The following is a 15,309-nucleotide window of genomic DNA, read 5'->3' as shown; positions in this document are numbered from 1 at the left end:
GAAAAAGAAAAAAAACTAATAATGACTGCCAATCTAGTCTTCCAGGCCTCTCTTACCCTTATTTTAAATTGACTTAAACACAAGTTCTTTTATGCTCTTCAAAGGGGAAGGGTTCTGTTCCCCTTTCTTTCTTTCTTTCTTTCTTTCTTTCTTTCTTTCTTTCTTTCTTTCTTTCTTTCTTTCTTTCTTTCTTTCCCTGCCAAAATAATTCTCAGAGGCACCTGTGAAAACAGTTCATGCCCTTGGTTTTTTTTATCAGTTTCTGTAAACAAGTTGCAAACCCTTCAGCTGCAAAGTTAGTGAAGTCAAATAAACAAAGAGATATGTTGTTTCAAAAAACTCCAACTGGCAGTTAATTTTCACCTTCTGTAGGAAACAAAGTTCTTTATATTGCTTTTAGTGTGATTTAATAACAAGTAGTAGGAAGAATTGTTAAAATAAAAAGTAAGGTTTTAATCCAGAAGTCAAAAAATAAAGCAACAAGAAGCAGAAAAAAAAAATCAATCCATCCACTTTAAGAGGAGAGATGAAGAACATTACAAGCATTTCAATCCACAAAAAAATAGTTACAATGACAAAGGGGAAAAAAAACTTTCCACAGTGATCCCATTAGGATTATTTTCGCCGCTCAGTTCTTTTGTTTAAGGATGTAATTTGGCTTTAAAGAAACATTTCTTTGGGCAGTCTTTAGCAAAATAGAAAAAAATGCCTCACCAGATGGACTCACTTTCTCTTTTCACTTCCTTCCTTCTGGAGCATCCTGATTTCATCAGCCTAGGGGCTGCCTGTTTACCGTGGGCTTGAAGCACTTCCCTTGGGTCCATCAGCGATTTTGTGATATCCCTGAGACCAGCAAGGCTTTGTCTTCCTGATCACCATCTCTACGGGATGGTTTAGGTCTCAATGGAAATCCACCCCCCCAGTGGCAAAAGTGTCAACGATGATCTCAGAGTATCGAGACCGCACGTTGTAACATTGTGATGTGGTTCCTCCTTCTCTGGCAATTTGCTTTTTAATAGGGGCAATTTGAACCTTGTTTAAGCCAATCTAATGGCTTTTTAGGCTTCCTCTGCATGAGTAGAGTTTACTTTTTGAGTAAAATAAGAATTATATGTCACAGGGGGCATCAGGATTTTAGAAATGCTTAGGTGGGGCATGGCCAAAAAAAGGTTGGGAACCACTGATCTAAGTATAAGAAACAATGTTTAATTAAGCATAACGGCAACTTGCTAGGCACAACTTAAGGAGAGAGTTTATGCAACAGCTTATGCCATGATGTTTGTGGGTTTGTGTATATAAACATACTAAGATTTAGCATAATGAGTGTATCAAGACTGTTTATGGCATATTATTAAGCCATATTTGGCTTTACCATGGTTTATTGAATACACAATAGTGGTTGAGTTCACAAGACATTAAGGTCAAGATGATCCCAAATGATTAATGAAATCCATTTACTTAGTTTTAGAACTAGTGTACTAATAATCTCATAATGCGCTCTCTGAACTTTTCAAATCACTTATGAAGAGCAGCTCTGCACACCATGCATAGAACAAACAAAAATCAACCAGCAGATCAAAAATTGGAGCATGGGAGGATATTCTTTATTATAGTTTTAAGATTAGTATGTTAACTCAGAAGTAAATCCCTCAAACCACAGCTGACTTTAGAACATCACCTGTAGGCTGTGACCAAGGGGGCATTTGCCCAGGTTCGCCTGGTATACCAGTTGCGTCCCTACCTGAACTGGGAGGCACTCGCAACAGTCACTCACGTCCTCGTGACCTCAAGACTGGACTACTGCAATGCGCTCTACATGGGGCAGCCTTTGAAGAGTATTCGGAGACCTCAACTCGTCCAGAATGCAGCCGCGCAAGCGATTGTGAGTGCACCTCGGTACACCCACGTTACACCTATCCTCCGCGAGCTGCACTGGCAACCGATCGGTCTCTGGATACGCTTCAAAGTGCTAGTCGTAACTTATAAAGCCCTTCATGGTATTGGACCTGGGTACTTGAGAGACCGCCTGCTGCCAATTACCTCCCAAAGACCCGTCAGATCACACAGGGTCGGCCTCCTCCGGGTTCCGTCCACCAGCCAATGCCATCTGGCTACTACCCGGGGGAGGGCCTTCTCTGTAGCAGCTCCGGCCCTTTGGAATGAACTCCCCACTGAGATTCGGACCCTCACCTCTCTCCAGGCCTTCCGGAAAGCCGTCAAAACCTGGTTGTGCCGGCAGGCCTGGGGTTGATGAGTTCCCCTCCCCTCTCGACTGGTATGGCTGTGTGATTTTCGTGTATTTTAATTATGTGTTCTGTGTTTATGTCCCCTTTCCCCCCTGAGTTGTTCGCTGCCCTGAGTCCCTCCTGGAGAAGGGCGGCAGACAAATAAACCAAATACAATACAATACAATACAATACAATACAATACAATACAATACAATACAATACAATACAATACAATACAATACAATACAAACAAACTGAATGCTCAGTAAACATAAAGGATGCTGCTTAATTTTGTGTTTGGGATTTCTGATCTATGATGCATTTGTGTGTATATTTTCTTCCCAAAAAGATCATTTGTCTTTAAATGGGACAGTGTCCTCAAACAATTAAAAGATTCTCCTTATGATTCTGCTATATTTTTCTTTAATAGTGTGGGAACTACAGTTCGCATATCACCAACCACAAAATAACCAACTCATGTAATCCAACTCCGGTTGTTTGCCTATGATTTTGCTAAATACGAAGCCAACAAGTCACTTCAATTAACAACTTGTAAACAGCGCCTGGAAAATAAAAACTTGGAGGACGCGCTTGCGGTCCCACTGAAGGTCTTCAAACGAATCTGCGGAGAGGTAATAAGATAAAGCAGAACGTTAAACTACATTTCCCAGAAGGCTAAGCGCATAGACAACTGCCCTACACAACCGCCCTGAATGGGATTCTGGGAATTGCAGTTTTCCGGTTACTAAGGAGTAGCCCGTGGGACAAAATGTCGTACGTGTTCCCGACGAAGGCTGGTGTGTCGCTCAAGCAAGTGAAGGCTGTCCTGGTCACTTTTTGTCCTTTCGAGTTGAATGTACAAAGCACCAGGTGAGACGGATCGCGAGTGAGGCTTCCCGGATGTTTGCAGATCAGCCTGGAATTCCCGGATCGGACTATAGAGGGTTAGGGTTGTGTGTAATGGGAATTGCAGGCTTAGAAAACAACGTCGTTTGCAAGGAATAAGCTGCCCATCCTTGGGATGCGCTACATGCTCGTTTGGGGCTAAATCCCGAGTGGGATCGAGGAAGAAATTACCTGGATGCAAATGGTCGATTGCAAGGGTGCTCAGGCTTGTGGTTCCTTTTTGAGAGAAAAAACATGGTGGGGAGGAAGGGTGATTGAGGGGAATCCTAACTTGAAAGGGTTGCTGGATTGTAACTGTTGCATTTAAACTGTTGCGTTTTAATTCATGAGCCAGCATCTTGTAGTAGACTTTAGTTTCCATGAGCACCCTGCAGAAGAAAACCATGGTTAGTGGTACTGAAAATCTGAGATGTCCAGAAAATGCAAAAGTGTTGTAATTACTATCTCTTCAGTAGTGAATAGGATTTAGAACTAAATCATGATTAAAATAGATCTGCAATTTGTTTCATCTGATAGTGCCTGGATATTGATCCGCTGTTACCCCCTTGAGCAGGTGGTGAAAAATAAATAAAGGGTATGGTGATTCTGCTGCAGAAGCATCTGTATAGCTATCCCTACATCTTAAAACAAATTTCTGGGAATGTTAATGGCAATTTAATTGTAAGTTTGCTATCATGCCTTCTTATGATTAAGTCAGGTCAGATGACAGTCTAGATCATGGCTATATCTACAATAACCATGATCACATTGTAGTAAATATTCTCTATAACTACAATTAGTCTCTTGCCTGAATTCACATGACATGTTGAACAATGGCTGTAGAATAACATTTTAGTATCATTATAGCTCAGCACAATGTTAATATATAGCAGGTGGGCATTGATATTGCACAAAGTAAATCAGCAAATAAGACAATCTTGTGTTTATATATAGATTTTTTAAAGTAGGCCTTTTACCTTTATATGAAAAATATTGCTTCTTTTTATATAACAAATTGTTGACAAGATATACAAATACATTTTTACGGTCTTGATCTTTCTCCAACTTCTTCTCAGAAATTTTCTTCAATGTCTCTTTGAAAGGAAGGCATACAAATCAAACTTGAACTGTGATGTGAAAGCAGAGATAAAACATGATGGCTCTGAACCAGTTGTAGACATCACATTTGGTAAGAAATAATTTCATGCAACCAATAGAAGGAAATGTCTATGGAGATTCTCAGTCATTCAGGTCATGGTTATCCCAAAGTGCTTTTTCAAGAGGCAACTGGACTTTCTGGTGTTTCTTTGAAGACATTTCACTTTTCATCCAGTGCTGAAGAAGCTTTTTGAATAAGGCCAATTTTAGCCCTCCGGAGTGTTCAGGAGTCCTCAGGAGGATTCCATGAAGCCTCCGGGTGTGTGGGTGTGTGGCTGGGGAGGCTGTTTTCACCCTCCCCAGGCTCCTATAAAGCCTCTGGAGCCTGGGTAGGGTGAAAAATGTTTTTTTAAAAAGGCTGAACACAGCTTGCCAGCGCTCGCATACATGCTGGCCAGCTAATAGAGCAGCGCTTCGCATGCCCTGACAAATGACTCCGCATGCCACCTGTGGCACGCATGCCATAGGTTCACCATCCTGGGCATAAAGAATAGATGTATATGATGTTTTCTAAAGAGATATTTTGTAAGATATTTTTTTATTTATTTCTTTGTATCCTGCCTTTATTCTTTTTACAAATAACTCAAGGTGGTGAGTAAACATATCCAACACATTTTCCTCCACCTATAACATGGGTTAGGCTGAGAGAGAGTGACTGACCCAAGGTCACTCAGATGGCTTTAATGCCTAATGTGGGAGTTTGACTCACAGTCTCCTGGTTTCTAACCTAGTACCTTTATAACCACTATACCAAAGTGATTTTCCAGATATAAGCAGAATTAAGTATTCCTCTTTGAATCTTTAATGTGACCCTATCATATTGCCCGTTAGATGGTTTGAAAGCCCTTCCAGTTTTTCTTACATACACATACATATGCCAATACATGTTAAATTCATGCTAATTTCACACATACCTACTACACTTGTCGTAGAGCTATTTTCTATGTGGCTATGGTTTTTTACAACTAGATGGCTTATTGTAACTTCTAGAAGCCACTGTAGATTACTGATGAAATTACTTTAATTAGGATGTCACTAATAAAAAGGTAATGTAGAATTTTACCAGAAACAGATGAGAAAGTATGAGTACAATTGAAAATCATGCTTTGAAGCATGCCTGATTATGTTTTTTAAAGTTGTCTTTAGATCAGTAGGGCTTATTTTCTGGAACTTTGATGTGGATTGAAACCATGGTGATTATGGTTTTTGTCCCCTGGACTGAAAACACTTTTTGAAGGATTCTTTTTCCATTAGGGATTTGAACTTGGTTTGGGGAATTAGTACGATATGTTGTATATTAAGCCAAATGATGTCAATGTTTTTGAAAAGGGTGTTGAAATGGGAAAGAACTTGTAGTTCATTGGTGACCCTGAGTGTGTAGATGACAGATTTTGTCCTTGACATTCCCAGGTTATATTAAAATTCATTGCTTGAAACCCTGGAATCTGCTCTCATTTGGCTTTTATAGTATTTGCTAAATCCGTGTTTCTCAACCTTGGCATATTTAAGATGTGTTGACTTCAATGTCGAACATTCTCCAGCTAGCAGAGGAATTCTGAGTTTTGGGAGTTGAAGTCCACATATCTTAAAAGTTGCTATGGTTGAGAAACAGTGGGCTAGATTTATTTCAGGGAAAGACACTTCATATCCTAGCTTTAGATTTGTATTGTCACCCTTTCTTTAAGGATGCAAAGCTGATTATTTCAAGTTGGATCTCATATATATGTATGCATAATTTTTATTTAATGTTCAAATAAATGGAATTGTCTTAGCATTATTATTCATACTGAAAATAACATTACAAAAGATCTATCTGATTTTGTAACACAGAATATTAACACTCACTGATTGCTTTTTATTTTCCTTCTATAATTAAACTGCTATATTTTTTTTCTAGCTGATGGTGAAAGATTGATTATGAAAGGAGCCAATTTAACAACTAAGGAGATGTTAAATGCATTCAACTCTAGATGTCAAAAGAAAGAACTTGCATTGGCAGAATAGCCACCACCATAGACTGCTTGAAACCGACAGTAGAAGAGTTTGCATCAATAATATAAATGCATAGAAATCTGCATGAAGCCACTTTCAGAAAATGGCAAAGACTTTCCTAATAGCTGAAAGAATCTGAAGTGGATATATAGAGGAGGCAAACTGATTCTGGTTTTAAAAAATGCTTTTTGGACTTTTGATTAATAATTAAACTCTTAACACGTTATCAGTCTTGGATTAACATCATTTTTCTTAGTATGTCAAGTTATCAAGTAAGTTAGTAGTCTGTAAAATTCTGATCCTTTTCAATCACTTGATAAAAATTATATTTATATTCACAAATATAAATTATTAAAGTTTTATTAATCTGGACTATGAAGTTTTTCTATGGTACAAATTGCATACATTTTATAAATCTTATGATTTGCTTATACATGGACACTACATACAGAATACATTAGACAAAACCACTCACTTTTTTTATAAGCTGCATAAGCTTCTTGAAGCAAGTGATAAAAAAGCCAAAAGTAAGTATAAGTATTATGTGAATTGCTGTATAGAAACTCTTCCCATTTGACTAGTCAATGTTATTCTGTCTGTCTATTTGCAGGAATAAAAATATATGTTCAGAATTCAATTAATCTTTTAATTAAGCTTTGAAGGCTTCTGTTGGACACTTCAATCCTTATTCAGGCTAAAAATCTTTGTGCATGTAGAATTGAAAATGGAAGCATGAGGGAGTAGTGACTTCCCGCTACAAGTTGTGTTGGTATTTGAGTGAGGAACTAGTTTTCTTGAATGCAGTAGAAACTGCTTACTTCAGATGTGGAATTAGCTTTTAACTACCGTAATGTCTCCATCTTAACCTTAAGAAGCAAAGTGCTGTTCACTGATGTTTACATATTTCATTATGTGCAAAAATACTGCCTGAGCAAGACATTTGTGAAATTGCAAAGCTATTTGATTCATTCCTGCTCTCCTAACTTTGAATTCGTAACATGTATGTCCCTCTCCCTTTTCGTGACCCTTAGAATGCTCCAGATTCCATTTCTGAAACGTGATGGCAAATTTATTCCTACAAGAAAAACTCAACATTATCTTTCCAAGTGATGAAACTGAATTACTTCAGTGTTCCTCAGAATTTTGTGAACGAATTCCAACTCATATTATGTAAAATGACAACCAGCAAAGAAGGGCAACAAGTTCATTGTGCAACATATGCTAAATTAGGCAACATTTCTGGGGAAATTGACAAATGGATTTAGAAAACCCAGGATGTATATTTATATTTCCATAATATAAATACGTCAAAAGTGAGTTGTTTCATAAAATATGAATGTTTGTACAGAATCCTGTCAATGTGATTCAATTTTTATTTTATTTATTTATCACTGATGTCTCAAATGGCGTACACAAAATAGCTGTATGTTAATTATGGAGATTATGTGGATTCAAGTAATTGTCAGTGACCCCATAGATTTTCTCCCCATGAGCCTGTATACTAGAATACTAGAATGTTGTAAAACATTATACATAGTAATAGGAAGCAAATTTAAATTATTGTAGAAGTTAATAATTCTATGCCCTGAATATCAGAAACAAAAAAAGTTTGAATGGCTGAACATTATATTTGAAGAATAAATTAAACAAACTGAAGCATCTCCAGATGTGAACAAAAGGGGTCTGGAAGAATAAATTTAGGAATGGTTGGAATCATAAATTTAGTCTGGAGAAAAGAAAGCTATAGTGGACTTGCTAACTCTTTCTAAGTATCTGAAGGTTGTCACGTAAATAGGCAAAATCAGTCAGTTTTAGAAGGCAACAACCTGAGTTTAACTTAAAAGGAAACAGATTTAAATTGAACCTGAAAAAAAATTCCTAACTGTAAGAGCTGTTAAAACAATGGAATAATCTATATAGCGGGGTTTCCACTTTTCTATATTTAAACTGTTTAGATGGCCATCTGTCAAGTTTGTTGTATCAGACCTGGAAGCCCTCTTACATTTGTGCCTTCGGGCCTGCCACATTTTCTACTGTGGAAAAATTGGAGGGGGGATTATATAGAGCCCTGATGGTGAACCTATGGCACATGTGCCACAGGTGGCATGTGGAGCCATTTCTTAGGGCACACAAGGCGTTGCCCCGTCAGCTCCAGTATGCATGCCAGCTGGCTTTGGCCTTTATTCTTCGCCGTTTTTCACCCTGAAGCCTCCGGGGGGTGAAAAACAACCCAACATGCATACTGGAAGTTCAGGAATGGACTTCTGGTTTGCGCATTGGGACGTTTTTCTCCCTCCCTCCGGAGGGCGAAAAACGGCCCTACGTGCAAACTGAAGTTGGGGGGGAGGAGGCCGTTTTCACCCTTCCCAGGCTCCTAGAAAGCCTCTGCAGCCTTGGGAGGGTAAAAAACGGGTCCATCACATGCCAAAAGTGCGGGGAGGGTGGGGTCACACACGCATGTGGGGGGGAGGGTGTCATGCACATAGAATTATGGGTGTGGGCACGGCCATGCACAACCTCCCTGCGCTTCCCCACTTTTGGCATGTGATGGGAAAAGGTTAGCCATCATTGATATAGAGCATGGGTGGCATATAGTCAAAATAACATTCTTTCTCAGACAATCAAGGCTACCTTGCCCTGAAGGTGCAATGAGGTGACTGGGAGGCATCTCCAGTTTTGGATGGTGTCTGATTGGATCATGTTAAGGACATGTGGGTCAGGGACTTGAACTTTCTTTTGGATGGGGAAAACATGGAAACTTTCAGATTCGGTTTTTCCCAGATGTGCCAATATGACATCTCTAATAAAATGGAACTTTGAGGAAGCTCAAGCCTCGGAGTCTTCTTTCGTTGGAGTCTTCTTTCGTTGGGGGTGTTACTTGGAACCCTGACATGTTGTGGATTTCCTTTGGGCTGGGATTGAACTAGATGAACATCAATGTCTCTTCCAACCTTTATATTTTATTATTCTTTATGTTATCCATAATGGGGAGATATTTATATGATTTTTGGGTTTATTTTGAAGATGAGATACTTCTACCCAAAGTTTGTAATTGATTCATTATGGACAATTCTGTCCACTGGAGTCAGATGTGGATTCAAATGTGGATGAACTTAGGAGTGTTGACAAAATTGAAATACTCTATGTGGGAGCTTTAATAAATATAAAATATCTTCTGTGTTCTTGTAATCAGGAACAGGAGGAATTTATAGTCCAAGGTTACATTCATGGGACTGACCCTCTTCTCTCCCTGATTGCCTTGGTACTCTTTCCAAGGCCTTTCTATACCAGGACTCTTGTTAGTTCAAAATCAGCTTCAGACCTCCACAGTTTCATTAGTTGAGATTGAAGCCAATGTATTTCTAGTCTGGTTGAAGCATATTTGAAACTACAGAATAATAGCATTCATATTTAGCTTTGAAATACTGTGTTCCTAGAAGTTATGAGCAATGTGCAAGATTTATTTCCTCACCCCACCCCCAGTCCTGAAATTTAAACATACTAACATGTATTTAAAGAGAAGGGTGACTTGCCAGTTTTACATCTTCCTCCAAGGCTTCCCCCGCTCCCCCATATGACCCAATAAAAGCAGACTTCATGAAAAAGAGGATAAATGGAATTCAGATAGTTCTCAACTTATGTTTGCAATTGGGACTGGAATTTTACTCTTAATTCTTGACAGTCATACTTCGGCATTGACATGACTGGACCCAATTTTATGACTTATCATGGCAGCAGTTAAGAAAATCATGTGATCCTAAGTCCAAATCCATTTTTGAATGGGTATATTTTCCTGGGAAACAGCAAAAAAATAATAAAATAAAATAAAAGATTACAGTCATATGACTGCAGGACACTGGGACCAGTCATGAATGTGATTGCCAAGCACCCAAAATGAAGTGATGTAATGGTGGGGAGTGTCCATAGCACAACATTTTGGCCAGAAGTGCTTTCTTGGTCACAAAACATCCTTTCTGAGGTCATCTTAACTCCGAATGGTTGTTAAATGACTAGTAAATCAAAAAAATCTGTATGCAAGCATTGTCCTTTCCTTTCGATATGGAATGGGAATGAAAACAGTTTCTTTTAGTATGTAACAACCTGGGGTGGACCAGTAATACAATACAATACAATACAATAACAGAATTGGAAGGGACCTTGGAGGTCTTCTAGTCCAACCCCCTGCCTAGGCAGTAAACCCTATACTGTTTCAGACAAATGGCTATCCAACATCTTCTTAAAGACTTCCAGTGTTGGGGCATTCACAACTTCTGGAGGCAAGCTGTTCCACTGATTAATTGTTCTAACTGTCAGGAAATTTCTCCTCAGTTCTAAGTTGCTTCTCTCCTTGATTAGTTTCCACCCATTGCTTGTTGTTCTACCCTCAGGTGCCTTGGAAAATAGTTTGACTCCTTCTTCTTTGTGGCAACCCCTGAGATATTGGAACACTGCTATCATGTCTCCCCTAGTCCTTCTTTCTAATTTTTCAATCCTTATTCCTACCTTGCTTATTGGGTTCCTTTGCAAATGAGAAATTGAAAGGAAAACAAACTTGAGCATTAAAAAGACTGCCAAGCATTGCAGCATGATAAAGATCATATCTGGAATTGCTGCAGAAGGAAATTTAAACCACAAAAACCTGAAAATATAAAACTGTTTAAATACACAAAAAAGCACACAGATTCTTCTCATCATATCAGTTATTAAATATTATTCTTTACTAGACTGAGATGTTGACAATGTCTATCAGCCAAAGAGATAGTGGTATATGGAAGTAAGGGAGAGGAAGTTGGTACAGAATTGAAGAATGAAAAAGATGAAACAGTAACTGATTAGAAGGCTGTATAGATTTGTCCTTGGTTGTAAAGCTTTTGTACACAAAACACTACCTGTTTTTGAACAGCTGCAAGAAGCTAGTAAACCAGAAGAACTAAAAGCCTTAATTTAAAAAAAAAACACAGATTTCTTACTCTGGAAAAATAGTGGTAGTCTAATATGGATTATAAAACAAAAAGAAACTCCTACAAGGGTATTACATTTCTTCATCATAAAACATTAAGATAGTAAGCTAATTTCACATCTTGGCAACAAAGGCCAAGATGCAATGAAAATTATGCTGTCAACAGAAAAGAATCAAACCATCTTCAGGGCAATACCAAATGAATCCTTACAAATGTCTCTTGTGTTAACTTAAGTGTAACAGAGATAATACAGCTCCTTACTCTTCATGGTGTTAAGGAATTAGTGCTCTCCTTTCAACCTATGTCACACCCCAAATGCTCTTAAGACTCTGATTGTTTCTACATAACTTTGGCATCTTGCCCAACAGTCTTCCCAGCTTTGGGTGAAATGTCAACACAGCATTGGAATGCAAAATAATGCCCACACCTGTTAACACTGCTTCTTATGATAAAACACTAAATAATCCATAAGGCCTTCAAACACAACAAAGCCACTACAGACTTCTATCGACTCCCAAGAAGAGTGAAGAAAGGAAATAAGCAGTTTTGATAACCAAATTGAAGTTACTGTGTTCTCACTTACCAATTAATTGCAGAATAATTTATACTTGAGAACTACTTCATCTTCTGCATTTGGATCAATATTATACACACTTGCAGTATATGAGATGGCCCCATTTAATAAGAAAAAGAGGCAAATCAGTATCAATCAAGACCATCAATTGTCATATTTAGAGTCATTGGTATTAATCTCTAAGCTGTGTCTCAATATGACACTTTTAATATATCTATACGTACTACTAAAACTCTCACATCTTATACTTTTGAACAATTTTTGAATCAAAATACCTCCAACAGGATAACTTACAGAATGTGTCCAACATCCAGGACCCATGACTTCCATGGGATTGAAATTTAGCGAAATTGGGACCACTTTGACACTACCATGCCTTCTGAATACACTTTCCAGAAATGTATAGATTGCCTTATGCAAGGGAAGATGGGAGGGGTGTATCCTTGCCCTCTTTCCCATCACCCTTGTGCCCCTGTACCCATTCATCTGGCAGAAAGGCCGAAAGGGCAAGTAGGCATTGGCTGCTTTGGAATCGAGATCAAAATTTGTACTATCTTAATGGTGTGGCTGGTGGAGGAAGGATGAGGGAGTAACTTGGATGCTGTTTGAGGGGGGAGGGATCAGCAGTCAACAGCTGAAGTCTCTTTCTTCCTGGATGGAGGGGCCACTTGGGGACCCATCAACATAGGGAAGAGGGGCACAGTTTTTCTTGCGGTCCACAGCTTTCTTGGTTGCCTCTCCCTCCAGCAAACTAGCATGCTGTTCTGAGGGTCAGCAAAGGAAGAGAGGAGTTTGCTTCACTGTGATTCTCCTGAGGGAGATGAGATGCTCAAGCCTATATTACATGTGGAAAGAAGAATGACTCAACTGATCACAGATTGTCTAGTTATGCATGTCTCCACTTGCTTTGCATGCCGAGATTACAGATAATAGTACGAATACTAGAATTAGATCAAATGATCACTCCTTATTTCTGCAATTTAAAAATTATTATGAGGAATTGTTAGAATTACACTTATGTGTAAGGGAAGTAAAGGACTTAAGAAGTCACCTGGCAGGATTTTGTGTTAAAACAGATGGCTAGGAGCTTGGATTAGTATACTGAATAATTAATGGTTCTTTAGAAGGAGATTGAAGAGTGGAATATACCTATTAGGTATATTTATATCTATAAATGCCTGTTTGTTATTGGATGGTTTCCTGAAACCTAAATTCATTTCAGTAGATAGGTGGATTCATGCTTAGAATAACACTTGTCCCTTTATTCTAAGAATGTTATTTCTGGATGAGTTAGAAAGAACTGAAGTAAGCTACAAAGTGGTTTGATCATGAATGCATGCTAATTGAAAAGAAATACAGATAATTAAGCAGTTAAAGGCAGAGAAGGCACCTGGTACAGATGGCTTCACATGCGGCTTACTATAAAAATCTACAATTAGAAATGGTAGAACCTCTTAAGGAATTATTTAATAAGATTCAAACGGAAGGTAAGGTACCCCCATCTTGGAAGACAGCTTTTATATCCCTGGTACCCAAAGAAGACCAAGATATTACCCAACCAAAAAACTATAGACCTATCTCACTACTTATTGTAGATTATAACATTTTTACTAAAATACTAGCAAATAGGTTAATGTTGGTTATTCAACAATTGATTCATAATGATCAAACAGGTTTTATTCAAGGAAGACAAATGAGAAGTAACGTAAGATTAATTGTTAATGCACTAGAATATTTGGGAAAGAATAACCAAATTCCTGCCGCGTTCATATTTCTGGATGCTGAGAAAACCTTTGATCGAGTTAATTGGCAATTCCTGTTGAAAACACTGCAAAAAATGCAAATAGGAGAACGTTTCTTACAATAAATTAAAGCAATATATCAACAGCAAACGGCTCAAATTATAGTTAATGAAAGTTTAGCAGACTCTTTTCAAATTGAAAAAGGTACAAGACAGGGTTGTCCCTTGTCTCCATTACTGTTTATTATAACTTTGGAAATATTGATGAACAAAATACGGGGCTTGGAGGGCCTAAAGGGAATTAAGATTAGGCAGCACGAATATAGAGTGTGTGCTTTTGTGGATGATTTGGTTATAATATTAACCCAACCGCAGGAATCTACTATGATCTTAATGAATATGATTAACCAATATGGTCAAGTGTCAGGATTTAAAATAAATCTAGGGAAAACAAAAATACCAGCTATAAATATGAATACTAAACAAAAGGAAGAACTAGAAGGAATGATAAGATGTGAAATAGTTAAGAAGGTCAAATATTTAGGGGTTCATATTTCAACCTCAAATGGGAAATTATATAAGTATAATTATGAACCACTTTGGCATAGTATACAGACAGAGATTAAAAATGGGACAAGTTACAGTTATCTTTGCTGGGAAGAATAGCAGCAGTGAAAATGAATATTTTACCTAAATTTTTATTTCTTTTCCAAATGCTACCTATACTTTAAAAAGTTGTGAACCTGTTAGAATGGCAGAAGGGTATTAATAAATTTGTATGGGCAGGAAAGAAGCCGAGAGTAAAACTAAAAATAATGCAAGATGTGCGTGAGAAGGGAGGTTTGAAATTACCCAACCTAAAATTATATTATGATGCAGTAGCATTATCTGTAATTAGTGATTGGATTGATTTAACAAATGATAGGATACTTAATATCGAGGGGTATGATCTGGTATATGGCTGGCATGCTTACCTGTTATATAACAAAAAAGTGGACAAGAATTTTAAAAGTCATATCTTAAGGAATGCTTTACTGCGGGTTTGGAAAAAATATCAATATAAATTAAATGATAAGATACCCATGTGGGCAATTCCTAGACATGCAATAGAAAATATGAACATAGCACAAAAACAGGATATAATTACTTACAGACAGCTTCTTACCCTAGAAAGGGGTGTATTACAACTAAAATCCTTAGATGTATTAAAAGAGAAAAAGGTAATTCAAACATGGTTCCAGTATGGACAGCTATAGGCCAGGTGGAAAACAGATAAAAAAATTGGTTTCATGCAAGTCGAGGATAACTTATTTAAACAAATAAGAGATCAAAGTTTAATGCATATAAAGAGAATATACAATGTATTAGTACAGATGGATTCCGAAACAGAATTAGTTAAAGACTGTATGATAAAGTGGGCTCAAAATATTGAAGAACCAATAATGTTGGATACATGGGAAAGAATTTGGGTAAGAAATATAAAATTTACACAAGCCCAAAACTTGAGAGAAAACTTTTATAAGATGTTTTATAGATGGCATTTGGATCCTAAAATGTTGGCTTCTATGTATCCGAATTTACAACCCAAATGTTGGAGATGTGATTCTCTCGACGCTACATATTTTCATATATGGTGGACTTGCAAAAAGGTTAAGGCATTTTGGATAAAAATATGGTGGATTATGCGAAATGTTCTTAAAAAAAGGATAAAGTTTACTCCTCAGTTATTTTTGTTAGGTATAATTACTGATTGTAGAGATTAATTTGATT

General features: G+C 37.6%; 1 protein-coding gene across 1 annotated transcript; it reads left to right on the top strand.

The window, feature by feature from the left end:
* Positions 1 to 2,964: 2,964 nt before the first annotated feature.
* MRPL53 (mitochondrial ribosomal protein L53) lies at positions 2,965 to 6,635 on the top strand. The gene is made up of 3 exons (XM_014060375.2): positions 2,965 to 3,098; positions 4,190 to 4,302; positions 6,169 to 6,635. Exons 1-3 carry the CDS (start codon positions 2,998 to 3,000, stop codon positions 6,273 to 6,275), a joined length of 321 nt encoding a protein of 106 aa, XP_013915850.2. The 5' UTR covers positions 2,965 to 2,997; the 3' UTR covers positions 6,276 to 6,635.
* The last annotated feature ends 8,674 nt before the right edge of the window (positions 6,636 to 15,309 follow it).

This window comes from Thamnophis sirtalis, unplaced genomic scaffold (assembly GCF_051295495.1).
Source record: "Thamnophis sirtalis isolate CommonGarterSnake01/CBP01778 unplaced genomic scaffold, rThaSir2_p1.2 scaffold_2, whole genome shotgun sequence".
NCBI classification, from domain to species: Eukaryota; Metazoa; Chordata; class Lepidosauria; order Squamata; family Natricidae; genus Thamnophis; species Thamnophis sirtalis.
This window is presented reverse-complemented; position numbering and strand designations above follow the sequence as displayed.

What these genes read in the sequence shown, in the direction of transcription:
- MRPL53 (XM_014060375.2), top strand. Translation starts at nt 2,998, where the DNA reads ATGTCGTACGTGTTCCCGACGAAGGCTGGTGTGTCGCTCAAGCAAGTG. An exon ending in TTGAATGTACAAAGCACCAG is followed by an intron (nt 3,099 to 4,189) that starts GTGAGACGGATC and finishes ACTTCTTCTCAG; the next exon opens with AAATTTTCTTCAATGTCTCT. An exon ending in AGTTGTAGACATCACATTTG is followed by an intron (nt 4,303 to 6,168) that starts GTAAGAAATAAT and finishes TTTTTTTTCTAG; the next exon opens with CTGATGGTGAAAGATTGATT.